At 36.8% G+C, this 14,338-nt stretch overlaps 1 protein-coding gene across 1 annotated transcript in view; it reads left to right on the forward strand.

Annotated features, from left to right (window-relative positions):
- PIP5K1B (phosphatidylinositol-4-phosphate 5-kinase type 1 beta) overlaps positions 1–14,338 on the forward strand; it is a 112,945-nt gene that overhangs the window by 65,288 nt on the left and 33,319 nt on the right. The window contains exons 10-14 of the mRNA XM_059491873.1: positions 6,930–7,141; positions 8,776–8,859; positions 8,972–9,020; positions 9,485–9,569; positions 13,835–13,990. Of these exons, the coding sequence (XP_059347856.1) occupies positions 6,930–7,141; positions 8,776–8,859; positions 8,972–9,020; positions 9,485–9,569; positions 13,835–13,990 (586 nt within the window). The remainder of the gene's footprint in view (positions 1–6,929; positions 7,142–8,775; positions 8,860–8,971; positions 9,021–9,484; positions 9,570–13,834; positions 13,991–14,338) is intronic.

Here is a 14,338-nt window from a genome sequence, read left to right on the forward strand (position 1 = left end):
CTCACCACATAGAGAAGGCACTCTCAATATCAGAGTTTGTTGTTCACTGCCACCTGTGGTACAAGATGGAAAGCATTGTTTTTGCACATGAATAGAATTTTTTGTTTATCACAGAAGTCTGCAATGCCTTGTGATTGGTTTGTAAAGCTGTGTGACCTAATGTTCAGCTGTGTATTCAGCAAGAGACATTTATCTAACACGACACATTGTTCTTTCTGTAGCCTCTTGCAGTGAGTATTTCCTGAGCTCCTACCATGTGTGATGACACAGAATGCATCAGTATGTCACATCTGGGGATGTGGATGCCTTTCTGTGCACCTCCCACTTGTCCAAGGTTACTTATCCAGTTAGAGCTTGGGGAAATCTCTTGTATTGGAAATAATAGAGGGTATCTAAAAGATGGAACTGGACTGAAAAGTAAAAACAAGAATCAATAATTTAATTGTTACATATAAAGGGACTGTTAATGATTCTTTGCAAGTCTGGGAAAATTCCTGATACATATTATTTGAGTGCTAATATAATCTTTTTCAATGTATATCTTAAATTAACAACTCTAAAGTTAGTCTAGAGTTCTTAAAGGCCTGGCTAAATTTTAAAAGTATTAAAAGTAAAGAAGAAAATTATCCTATAGTAATCAGTGCATTTACATAAATACACATATACACAATAAAATATATGTCTGTGTGTAACTGTAGATATATAAACACAGTGAAAGTTATATGTATATTGAAAATTAGCTGCCTTTTTTTTCTATTCAAACAAGTCTTACTCTGCGTTGTAAAACAGAGGGAGCAGACACTCTTATCTTTCATATCGCTGAATTTGCTCAGCTAATAAGGTTGGATCTGACTACCTGCCTTTTATTTCTGCCTTTAAAAAGACCAGAAATATTCCATACATTTTGTGAAAAGCACATCAGTGTTGCCTCTGCTTTTTTCTGCCCATGAGGTATTTGATTGGGTATAGTGACAACTGACCATCTTTTTAGGACTCGAAAACTTGTCATCTCTTTTTACTGCTACTTCAAAGTGAAGAAGTTAGTGTAGGCACTTGAAATTAAGAATTCATTTAAGAAATGAAATTTTTGATCTTTCCAGTATTTCAGGACTAAGAAGTTCTCTTCTGTGTTGCTTAAATTTGGATTGTGTTTCCATTGCTCATATTTGCAATCAGAATCAGGAAGTAATGGACTTTTCTCCTAGTTCTTAAATATAAACATCCCTGTCTGCTAGCCCCTCTCCTCCTTAAGATCAATTGCTGAGTTCAGAGGCCTGGCAGAATTTCCTGGTAATGAAAGATAGTGGTGGTGGGGACCTGCTATGGTCTGTGACTGCTGCCATTAAATCTCCTGCCCTATTCACCAATGGACTCATGTTTTCCTTGGTCAGCTTTTCTCTGTGTCTTGATATTCCTTGCTAGTCTCTACTCCATCTGGCCTTTGACTTCCTTGGTCACAGCTGCCATCCCTAGATGCCCAGACAATGTTTCTCTATTCCTCCTTTCTAGCCTGTCTGTCCTTTCCTGTCCTGCATGCTGGCTCTTCATGTTCAAGCTGCGCTGTGGCTTCCTTGCTTAGCTGAATTTGCCTCCTGATACATCTGCTCAGCCAGCACAGACAATGTTGACAACTGAAACAGAGCTTCTTCCCTGGGGAATGCAGTACTGCGATGGTAGACCACTGCTGGAGTAGTTCTGGCCTTTCACACCTCCCGGCAGTGCTGGTGAGGAGATGCACGGCCTGCCCAATTAGAGAATGGAGCTGAGTTGTTTGTGGTGATCCCTCATGGGCTGGTGCCTCCAGATTATCCATGCTGGGACAAGTACAGGTTGATAGCATTGTTCAGCTCCTGCATTCCCTGCTTGTTTTGTTCATACTTGAGGTGGCAGGGTCTGAAAACTTGTCTCACAGTTTATTTTGCATCATTTGCACCTTAACTGAACCAAGGAGTGTAATATTACAGTGTTCCTAAAGAGGGAATATTAATGAATTTATCATATATACAATGTACACAATTGAAAATTTGAACTAGCTTTCAAATTCCAGACTATTGCTGAGACTTTCTGTAGCTGGCAAGTATCCTTGCCTGTTTGGAGAAGCAGTAACAATTAATCAAATTGTGGTCATGTCATTTTTAAGAGCAAAAAAAAAATTTGAAGATGTTTTTACTATTGAGAAATGAATGGTTTTTGAGAGTCTGCGTTTTATCTTTATGGCAAAAAACCACTGGACTTTTCTGAGGAAATTGCATTTTAAAAGTGACTAATGAGGAAACCTGTAAAGACCAGGAAATTTAAAGAGGACCATATCTCCTAAATTTGAGACTTGGGTATTATTTTCATCACTGCTGTTTTAGCCAGTTGCTACAAAAGTTTGATGGTGTGATTGCACATCTGTTTTGTGCTCTAGTGAATGTGATGGAGACCCTGTATGACCAAATTTATCCACAGAATTTTTCAAATCCCTTAGTAGCATATGTGGTGTTTTGCAGGTTTTTGCCTTTTTTCTACCTCAAAGAATTGACACAAATCTTTAAGCCAAATAACTTCAGTGACCTATTGTATAGCATATCCTTACAAACAGTAGTGTTGGCATAACTTAATGAAATATTAAACTGCAGCATAGGACAGAAATAAAAGGTGTCATGATGCGACATGGAGATGGAGAACATATTAATCTTAGATGAAGGGCCTCTTTGTCAGAAATGGTAGTTTGAGGGAAACAACTGTAGCACAATGCTGTAGGTCTCTTGTATCTTTATATATTATCACTCCTGTCATATCAGTTGACATTAGGAATTTCTCGTTACTTCTACGTTTAAAATCAGAATCCAGATTGTTAGTTTTGGAGTGTTAATTAACAATATATTTTGAGAATTCTGTTGAAATGGGAAGTGATTCCACATATGTTTAGGCAGGAATGTGATGATTCATTTTCTTAGGATAGATTTTTTTCTAAACCAGACCCATTTTTTTGGCATTGACATTTGTGAACTTGTTCCTAAGACATGGTTTTTTTGTGAGACAGTCCTTTAATTTGTGTTAATTTCATATAGTTCATTATGTTGAATAATAATTATTGATATGTTGTAAAATCAGTCTTCTTTCTACTGTGTTCATTGCTATGTCACTTTTCCAGAATGCTTGTAGAAGAGGAAAATTTCCTTGCATGGTTATCCATTTCGTACTTTTATTAAATAAGCTTCTAATTTTTTTCTTTTGAGTTGTATTTTTCTTGACTCTTTTATGAAAATGATCTGATGACTTTTTTGCATGCTGTTTTGCATGGATAGCAAATGTAAATGCAGATTTCTCTGTCAGATAGTGTGTAGTTTGGGCTGGCTGCATATAAAATAAAAATGACATTTCATGGCAGAAATACTTGTTTTGCTCAGTTAGTCAGTGGCTGAGATACTGGAGTGTAACCGTGTCTAAGATGATTCACAGAATAGTTTAACATCTGATTAGCTCTGAGAAAAGGAAATCTGATTCAGAGAGTTAATTTTTTATGTTCTGAAACGACATATTTTGTGATGCCATTTTACTGTGGGTTTTTATGTGGTATGAAACAAAAGAGTGCTTAAGGTTACAAGGGGTGAGTGTCACTTGCCATCTGGAAGTTTTCAGAGCAGCTGAAGTCAGCCTTGACAGCAGTACTTGGTGACCAAGTGACAACACTGTGTTGGCAGATTCTGTGTAGCTAGTTTATTAATATATATAAGTACTACCAAGATGAACAATTTAATGTTAAGTTAATGAACTGAAGGTTTATTTGTTATCAAATCCACCACTTGTTAGTACACAGCATGATTAAGATCATTCTTGCTGAAACTTCACAATGCCATTTTTCTAGCAAGGAACATGTCAGAATGGTTACATGAGCAAAGATTGGGATCCCTTTACCTATATAAGTAGTGTATTTCTAGGAGTTTATGTCAATTTCTAGTGATCTCACATGGACAGAATCAGGTGTTTTGCAGGGTTTTCTCCTCTTGCTATGAATATAACCATGTAATATTATCATTTATTTGAGTGGGTTTTTTTTCCTTAGATTAGGTTATAGTTTTTGTGCCTCTGTAGCAAAAACTCGCTGCTGCATCTCAAAAGCAGTCCTAAAATTATCAAAAGTATCTGTAAGCAAACCTCAGCACAGGAAATGTCTTGATGTTCTGCATTTTGTAACTTGTCCTTGTTGAAATAGATTATTTTGTACAACTGTGTGTGCAAAATGTTACTTACATATTTTAAAATTGTCACGATTTGGTATTTTAAATATTAATGAAAATTCATATGTGAGAACACCTCAGATACTTTCATCTGTAAATCCAACTGATTTACTGTCCTAATAGAGACTGAGGAGTTTCACACAAAGTTTTGTTGAGTGCTGATCTACGAGGTTCTTCCTTGTTATTCTGGTTAGTTATTTCTTACCAGAGCTTTCATTAGAAACAAGTGGGGAGAGAAACGTGTTTAGATATGGCCAAAAAGGTTAATTTGCCTAAGGAGTGGTTTGTTTTGGTTATCACGTTTCTAAGGGGAAGTAATCAGAACTATACATCAAAGCTGTGGGCAGACAGGGCCAGTTCATGTCATGATATCCTGAAGACGCTTTGTGGACAGTGTAATGTCACCTCTGAGTAGGGCCATGAACAGAGTGTCTGGGAGACAAGGGTTCTTATGCTGTGTGCTGTGTACAAGAATTTGTACTGCACTTAATCCATTGGATATGAAGGTGTTTCAGTCTGTTAATGAACTGTAATAATGAAATTTGTTTTTATGATTTTTTTGTAATCCTACACCAAAATCATAAATTGTCGAGGTATGATCTGTTGTACTGTACAAGTAGTATGGGTTTAAGTGGCAGTGATGAATTGATGTAGTCAGAAGGATTAATTTTATCACATAAGAGGTCTCTGTGGAAGAAGGAGTAGCGCATTACAGCACAGCCTCCCATGAGACTACATTCAATCGTAAATGTAGGTTATGTGATTAGTGCAGTAAAATCATGTGTCTAATATGACCTAATTCAAAATGCAGTAAAGAATATGCTGAAGGTAGAACTGTCAGCAGTAATTTATAACTGTAAAATAAATGTGGCAATGCTTTTACCAAGCCTGACTAGCTCCTGTTCTGGTTTTGCATGAACAGTGTTGCTTACTAAGGTGTTATTTTTCAATCTATCCTGAACTTAGTTTTAGCATTTGATGGCTATTCATTGATTACATATTTTTTAATGAATACATGATCTTGTAATTTCTTTCTGAGAAAGTTGGAGTAAAGTTTAGCAATAAATAAGCAGAAAATAGAATTTTAGACATTTTTGGAACCAAGTGCTTTGCACCTGTTAGCCATGCTATTTTTGCAATTTATGTTTGTAAATGACCAACATGTCCACACAATGCCCAATGAAATTTTGGAATCTTGTGGTTAGAATATGGCTTTTGTTGTGTATGAAATGCTTTGTGTGTTCTGTCATTAGAAGATGCTGTGGACTACTAAGGCCATACATTAGCAGCCTTTTTCTTGTTCCATTTGAACTAAGGCATCACTGAATAGAATCTCTTAGCACAAGAGCAAACACATGGTGTCTTAAAGTCATTCTCTGAGTCTGAAAATCAGGTCTGATTGTGCCTTTCTACATTATGCTTTGTTTCATCACTGCTGTGGTTATCTGAGCAATGAGTATTTTTCCAACAATTAGGTAAATCGTATAAAAACCTTATGATTAGACATACAGATCCATACTAAATTACTGATTTACTGCCATATAGTTTTTAAACCTATTGCTCTTTTTTCCCCATTAAGAGAAAGGATGTTTCTGCTTAACCAAAAATACTTGTGCTTGGATAATCTTCATCAAAATTACATAACTGGAATCTGCTCTCATCTCTGTAAAATCACTTTTTTTCCTGTTCACATAAAAAGACACTACTATTGCCTCTTGATTCTGTGACAAAAATTACACCATTATCTTCAGGCACTGTGCCAAAACACATGAATCACTGCTGAGCTGCATGAGGTAAAGGAGAGGTGAACACGCAGCATATCCCTCCTGGCTATTACTGGTGTTTCTCCCTCCACTTAGCAGTGTCATGTAAGGCATTAAACACAGTTGCTGTCTGACATTAAACTGTTGCTGTGAACAGTTTGATTATATTACTAGATGTGATTGCAGCTTGCTTTAGTTCAGGTTTGGGTGTTGACTTGACCTGTATTGCCTTTCAGTGACAGCATACCAGACTTCGTAATGCTGTAGCTGACTAAAAACAAATGAAACTATTTGTGTATCAGAGAAGACATGCTGCCAGAGACAGAAATGGTTGGTAGAGCTAGAAGAAAAGGATGGTTGGTTAAGTCATGCTTCAGAAGTAAAACCTATCTTTTGAGTTTAGATAGGCTCTATTTAGCCTAGTAGAGAGGTGCATGATTTTTGTACTCCAATCCCATCAGCTGCTAATAAGGGGATGACAGCAAATACTGCTGTTGACATTTGAAAATTCTTCAAGAGTACTGTCTCTTTTACAAATAGGAGGTGGAGGGGAGATAAGAGTACAGGCAAAAATGCTCAGGGAGGTCTAGAATGTGGATTGGAGATAATTTTAAAAATGTGATGTTCATAAGTATATGATGGAACCATTAATTATTTGCTATAATGGAAAAGGTGCTGTCTGGAATTATCTTCCTTGACTACAAAATAACATCAGGCTACATTTCAGCTGTGCATCTTTCTTTCTCGCTTGTTACAAGAGCATTCAGCTAATTAGAGCATTTGGCTTGTATGAATAGTAAAAAGTTTTTGTTTAACTGTAATTTCACACACTTCCTGATAAGAGAAGCTTGTGCCTGGAGAGCTTGTTTTCACTCAGGTTTACAAAATACTGCTGTGTAATTCTTTTGTGGTTTCAGTATAGTCATTCCTTCTTTGGTAGGTTCTGGAAAGTTTTAAGATCATGGATTACAGTCTGCTTCTGGGGATCCACATATTGAACAGTAACACAAAGGAAAGAGAAGAAGAGTGTTCCCAGAGTGCCTCAGATGCAAAACGCCATGGAGGGCAGAAAGTTCTCTATTCCACAGCCATGGAGTCTATACAGGGCCCTGGGAAGTCTGGAGACTCCCTCACCACAGAGAAAACAAACACGTAAGTGCTGTAACCTGCTCTTAAGATTGCTTTTAAAAGTATTGACAGGCAAAACTTTCATGAGTACACTGCATTCCAGAAATTGAAAGATTTAGCCTTCTTTTTTTCCCCCCCTTGCATCATTGAGATTTGCCTCAGAGCATGAAACTGGAATGTTGGTCAGTAGATTGACAGTCTTTAAATACATGATAGTTCAGAGCGACTTACGTATGCACACATGCATTCTTTTATATAAGAAATACTATCAGACAACTATTACAAGAGTCCCAGCTACAATCTAATTTTAATTGAAAGCAGCCTGGTGAGACCAAAGCAAAAACTATAAATTAATATTGAAAAGGATATTCCTATGGGGGTTGTTTTCATCTTGAAGTAGTATACTCAATGTACATAGGATGGTATCATCAACCACTAAAGTGCAGTCATATATTCCATTTCCTGAGATTAAGAACCAATGTTTTTCTCCTATTTTTCTGTCCAGCAAAAACTTTAATAGAAATTTGAATATATAAACAATCATTATTCTGTTGTTTCTTTCATAATATATTAAGTGCTATGAGAGTATTATCGCCACCATTCAGCATTGCATATAATCAGTCTTTTATTTAAATTAGAATTTAATCTAAAATTAAGGATTTACTTTTCTTCCTGGTTCTCAAGAGAGCTAGGTAGCTAAATACAACTAATATACAGAAGTCTGTGCTTAAACCTACAGCAAGTAAGTGAGAGAATTATGATATTCAGCATTCACAGAGCGCTTCCAGACACTGAGAACTCTAGACTATAATTAGACAGAGCTTTATTTCACTTGGTTTTTACAACTCATTCACATTCACACAGAAGATGGCCAGTGCTGTTGTATGATGGCAGAGGTGTTGCACTAGCTGGGCTCCCACATCACTTGAGCTAAAATAGTCCTACTCAAATCCTGTCAAATGTAGTCCTTCCTTGTTCCTTGCACTATCTCACTTATATTGGCATAATGGCTAGTGGAGCAAAAAACAATGCTGAGGTTCTAAAATGGACCATTTTTCTAGGTGTTGGAGTAGGAACAGAGGGTTTTAGAATGACTGTTCATGGCTGAGTACGGACCTGGGACCAATTGGAAGCCCACACAGTCAGAATTCTCAGCCTCATACTTTTGCTGTATCTCTCACTTATCTGTCTGTAAAGAAATTTTGGAGAAGCACAGCAATACATAATTTTTAGTGAAAAATATATGAAACAACCTTTTAGACTTTGATTAATTTGCAGACTCTTTGTGATTTGTTACCTATGATCAATAAAGTGAGAAAATTCTCCCTTATCTAAAGTTACTTATTTTCCTTAGCAATAAACTGATGTATACTTTCTTCCACTTTTCAGATCATCTGAATATTTCCAAATCTGTCTAAAACATGTCCTAAAGTATTTATTCTTTTTTTTAATTATGGATATTTGCCACTGAATCCCAGATACTTTAAATTTTCTATTCAAAATCCATTGCATGCTAGGTGACTCACATTTGACTGACTTTGCACTGTGGTATCTGCCTTGAATATTGTCTACTCCTTTGGGCTTACAAGTGGGTACAGTTCAGCTGGTAACTCGTGATCAGAGATGTCTTAAAAAATATTCTATGTTGTTTCTCTTAGAATGGGAGGTATTCCAGCAAAAAGCCATAAAGGTGAAAAGCTACTTTTATTTATGGGTATTATTGATATTCTCCAGTCTTACAGGTAAGTTGAACTTCAACTTTCAATGAATTTTCAATTAGCAAAATGTTCTGAAATTACTTTTAAAAGTGTAAGGTTTATAAAGCAGTTCTGATGTAGTTTTTTACATACTTAGGTTAATGAAGAAGCTGGAACATTCTTGGAAAGCTCTTGTTTATGATGGGGTAAGTAGATTTTATTAATTTTTTAAACGGCTGATATTTTAGCTGGTGGACCTTTGACTCATGTTGACCAGGAAGAAATTTGTTCTGGTGCATTTGTAGTCTAACCTCACCGTGTGGTTTGAGCTGCTGCTGAAATTTTCCCAATACCTGCTCTGGTTTAATTTATTGAGCTTTCAAATAACAACTAATAATATTAGTTTGTCCTTATAACTTACACAAGTCTAGCCACCCAGCAAAACATTGATGAATCTATAACTGAAAAATATACATAATTTGAAAAAAAAAAATTCAAATGCTTGGAAGATTTTGCAGAATATCCTGTATAATTCATAACTCATAAATGGTAATGATTTGCTAATTTTGACTATGCCCAAAATGTATAATATAGTTCACCTGAGGTGTCCAGCTTCTTCTTGACACCTTACTTGTGGAAAATGTGACTGATATATTTTTTAATCTTGTAGGATACTGTTTCTGTTCACCGACCAAGTTTTTATGCAGACAGATTTTTAAAGTTTATGAATGCAAGAGTTTTCAAAAAAGTTCAAGGTAAGCGAGTAGTGACTTCTACTTTTTTAGATATCTTTTATAACCATAATCTTATAATGCTCCTGTCGTTGCAATGAAACAAGCCTGTCTTCAACATCATGTAGCACTTTTGTAGCTCCAGTCAAGAAAATAAATTGCTGACAATTGGGATTTTACTCTATTAGTAAAATTACAGAGAATTATGTAGTATGTATTTTTGTCACATCAAGGCTGTCTAAAGTTGGCCTCAGGTGACCACCTAGACACTGTATCGCTCCCCCTCTTCAACTAGATGAGGGGAAAAGTATAACAAAAGGTGGGTGAGTTCAAATAAGGACCCGGAGAGATCACTCACCAATTACTATCCCCAGCAAAACTAACTCAAAACAGGGAAATTAATTTAGCATCTTACTAATTTAAAAAAAAAAAAAAACCAAAACCAAAGAAACATCCCCAAAACCACCAAAAAACCCCCCACCTTTAGAGAAACCTTCATACAGGCTTTTTCCATCAAAAGTTCAGATCAGGTTTTATTTTCACTACCTTTTCTACCACTGGCAGAAAGTCATACTGGCCTTTGTTGCTCTGCATGTTGTCTAAAGATGGTACACTTTTCTAAAGATAATTGAGCCTGTGAACTCTGAGCCTGCCCATGAAAACCAGTGTTAAAGGCCTGGCAGATCAGAACAACAAACAAATGATTATGTGTATGAAAGGCATATGAAAAAGAGGGAAAACTGATACTGCAACAAGGAGGCAGAAATGTGTAGGATAAGTATTTTGTGAAATTCTAAATTAGAAAAAGAATAGGATAGGTAGATGAAAGGAAAAGGCTAAGACTAACTACATTAAAACAATTATTATATTTTAAGTAGAATGAAGGAATCTTTAAAAGAAAAAGAGAAAATTTGAATTAACCCCACGTAGTGATTCCCTGTATGCATGATATGTTATGGCAGCTTTTCAGGAAAATAAAACTTTTTGGGAGTCTTATAAATATTAATGAATTCATGGATAATTTCTCTATAAATTGACCATGCTATTGAAAGGAAATTCAATGTGAGGTGTTGCAAGTGCAGAGAAGGATGGTGATGGGGGACAAAAGAGACCTGGACAAGCTTGAGAAGTGGACCCATGTGAACCTGATCAGGTTCAACAAAGTCAAGTGCAAAGTGCTGCACCTGGGTTGGACCAACCCCTGGTTCTAACACAGGCTGGGGGATGAGAGCAGCCCTGGGGAGAAGGACTTGGGGGAGCTGGGGGAGGAGAGGCTGGACATGACCCAGCCATGGGCACTCCCAGCCCAGAGAGCCAAACGTGTCCTGGGCTGCATCCAGAGCAGCGTGGGCAGCAGGGCCAGGGAGGGGATTCTGCCCCTCTGCTCTGCTCTGCTGAGACCCCACCTGCAGGGCTGCATCAGCTCTGGGCTCCCAGCACAGCAAGGACATGGAACTGATGGAGAGAGTCCAGAGGTGGGTCCACAACATGACTAGAGGGATGGAGCCCCTCTCCTATGAGGTCAAACCAGGCAAGCTGGGGATGTTCAGCCCAAAGAAGAGAAGTCTATGGGGAAATTTTGTAGCAGTCTTCTAGTACCTAAAGGAGTCTTACAAGAAGGCTGGAGATGGACTTTTTAAAAAGGGTATATAATGACAGGACAAGAGGCAATGGCTTTAAGCTGAAGAAGAGTAGATTTAGGTTAGATGTTAGGAAGAAGCTCTTTACAAGTGAGGTTGATTAGACACAGGAAAGGTTGCCCAGAGAAATGGTAGATGCCCCATCCTGGGAGTGTTCAAGGCCAGTTTGGTGGGGATGCGAGCAACCTGCTCTAGTGGTAGGTGTCAATGGGCTCAGCAGGATTTGGAACTAAATGATTTTTGATATTGCTTCGAACACATGCCATTCTGTGACAACTGCTGAGATATGTTCAATGTGTGCACAGTAAGAAAGTCTCTAATAAATATACTGGCAAGGCAAAGATGAATGCTTGAGGTTTGATGAGGTCCAGGCAGTTGTTTGGGGAAAAGCTCTTTGGATTATTGGGAGCAATGAGGTTTCTTTGCAACAATTATCACAAGTGGTATAAAACCTTACAGTAAGACATACAGATTAGGTGTTTTGAATAGTGTGCACACATAGTAACTTGCTGCTTTACTACCAGATTATTTTTTAAACATGTGGAGGTGATGCTGAAATGGCACCTTTTTTTTACCTTTCTTTTTAGTAAGACAATGGCTGGGTTTGATTACCCTGTAGGACAGAGTGTTTTCTGAGTTGAGGGTTTATTTATAAAGCAGTGTTCTTGACAAATAAGTATTTATTAACTGATGAACTAGAATTATCTAGTTTGTAGAGGAACTTGTACTTTAAGATGGATTTGAGTTAGCAGTTTCATTAACCTGCTCATGGAAGTGTATTTGCTTTGGAGTTTGAGTGTTAAAATGTGGAATGATCACTCGGCTCAAATACTACAGGAGAAGTGTTGAACATATGGCATTGTCTTAAACTGATAGAAGGTGTTTTGCAAAAACTTTTTGACCAGTGTTATGCTGGTCTCCTAACATTTTCATTAGTTATCTGAAGTGAAAAACAACTCTGTGTGGACAGAGAGAGAACAAAACACAAACAAGTGCTAGAACAAAATAAGATTTAAGTAAACCAAAAATGACTACAAATACTAGAATAAACTAGCCATTTAAAGTGTTCAAAGTTAAGTCCTTTGTAAAAGATTGATTAATAAGAAAATAGAAGCAACTGATGTAATGTGACAAAATGTGAAGCAAAATTCAGCTTAAAGGAGAAAGCAGCCTCCTGATACCCAGTTCTCTTTAAATCTTAGAATAATTTTACCAAAGAACTGGTGGGAGTTCTGCTGTCTGAGACAATATTCAAAGGAACTTCTCTGCACTGATAAAGAATAAAGAGTGTCTGCTCCTTACTACTTGACACTCCCTCCTGTTAGACAAAATAAATACCATATATCTTACATCAACATCTGCGTCTTTTTTTCCCCAATTCTTTCTAATTCTGACTGCTTGATTTGTTCCAGGACAAGACACAACCTGTTCGTATTTCAAGCTGCAATGTACAATTAAAGTATATAATGCCTAATTTTCTCTCTGATCTTAATTAATCTGTCTCATTTTCCCAGGCAATTAACCTGTCTAAGTATCCTACTCTTATTGATTTCCTCTGTATACAGGGCTGTTAATGCACTTTTATACAGATTAATTGTTCAAATGCATTATTACTCTTTCATAAAAAATTAAGAGTCTTCCTGCCTTCAGGAATATTATTTCTAAGCTTTGAGTCAGACATTTCAGTTTAAACACTTTAACCCTGTTCTGAATCTGTTTTTTCCCCTAGTGCACAGAGCAACCTTGCATAATTAACAACAAAAACTTAATAAGTGGATTTAGCCTTGGGAAGAGGCTAGCTCAGCAACTCTCTTCTATGTTCTTTTTTAAAAATACCCTGGAATTATGTATCTGATTCTTTCCTTCAGTGTTCAGCCAAGTGACTTGATGTGTTTAATTTGAACTTTGTAGTAAAGCAATGAAAGAAGTGTTATAGTGCATCTGAAGTAACTTTGCAGCCAATGCATGGAGATCAGCAGCCAGCAGCTGAAAAACACTAAATTAAATACTGGCATCCTTCTGGAGAAGAACTACAGATGGGGGTCACAGTTCAGTAGTAGTGCCAATGATCAGTTGTAGAATTTGATTCAAAATGCTGTTTAAATAGGCAGGCCCTGCTAAGACTTATAAAAGAGGCGCTGATACCTGAGTGTGTAGGCCATCAAGACTTTGGAAGTGTTTATTGTATCTGAAAATAAATGTTTGATGAGTCTGAAGTGGAAATTCTTCAGTAGCATTACATAGAAGTAGTTAACAGCTCAAAAAAGAGATCATAATCTCTCAGAATACTCCAAATGTCTTTTCCATTTTTGTATTTTCTGAGGTTTTTTTCTGTATCATTCTGTCTCTGATTACATGAGTTGGTACTCCATAGGAGCTTTTTAAATCAGTGGTGCCTGTGACTTGCCTTATTGTCCTATAATAAGCAGTAAGAAACTGAAAAAGACAAAAATACATCTCTTGTGGATGAAATAACAATACCTTTCCCTCTAGTTTTAATGTAATGTTTGTTAAGTAGGTTTTTGGATATGTTCTTCATCTGTATTCAAACCTTTATTTTCTATACCACTTACTTTTTTGTTTGCTGTTAAAGATGTGTAGGGAGATAAGATGACATCATTCAACATCTATGTTCATTTGGTAATGCAGCTTTAAAGCCTTCACCTTCAAAGAAACGGTGTAATTCCATCACAGCCCTGAAGGCAGCATCACAAGAAATAGTGTGTGCAGTTAGCCAGGAGTGGAAGGATGAAAAGCATGGCATTCTTGCTGAAGGACAAAGTTTTGCCAGCCTTGATGAAGAAGGTACGGTCTTTCAAATGAACAACCTGAATTATGTTATTAAAAATTTTGTATAAGCTCTAGAAGTCCTGTAACTAGAACATTACTAGTATGGCTGAACTCTCAAAATAAGAGTCAGGTTATTCTTAGGGAGAGAGTAATTAGTAATATTTGTCAAAATGGACCTTCAGAAGCAAGACAAAGTCAGAATCAAAGTTCATAGTATGATGTTAAACTTTCAGTTTTCAGGACATCCTGAAAAAAGATATTCAGGCCAGGTAGAAAATTTTGGCCAGAGCCAATGTTATCCTTTTCACTGGCCTCTAAAGAAGCATGTCACACTAAATGTTTTGAAGCTCATTTCATGTTCCC

This window comes from Ammospiza nelsoni, chromosome Z (assembly GCF_027579445.1).
Source record: "Ammospiza nelsoni isolate bAmmNel1 chromosome Z, bAmmNel1.pri, whole genome shotgun sequence".
NCBI classification, from domain to species: Eukaryota; Metazoa; Chordata; class Aves; order Passeriformes; family Passerellidae; genus Ammospiza; species Ammospiza nelsoni.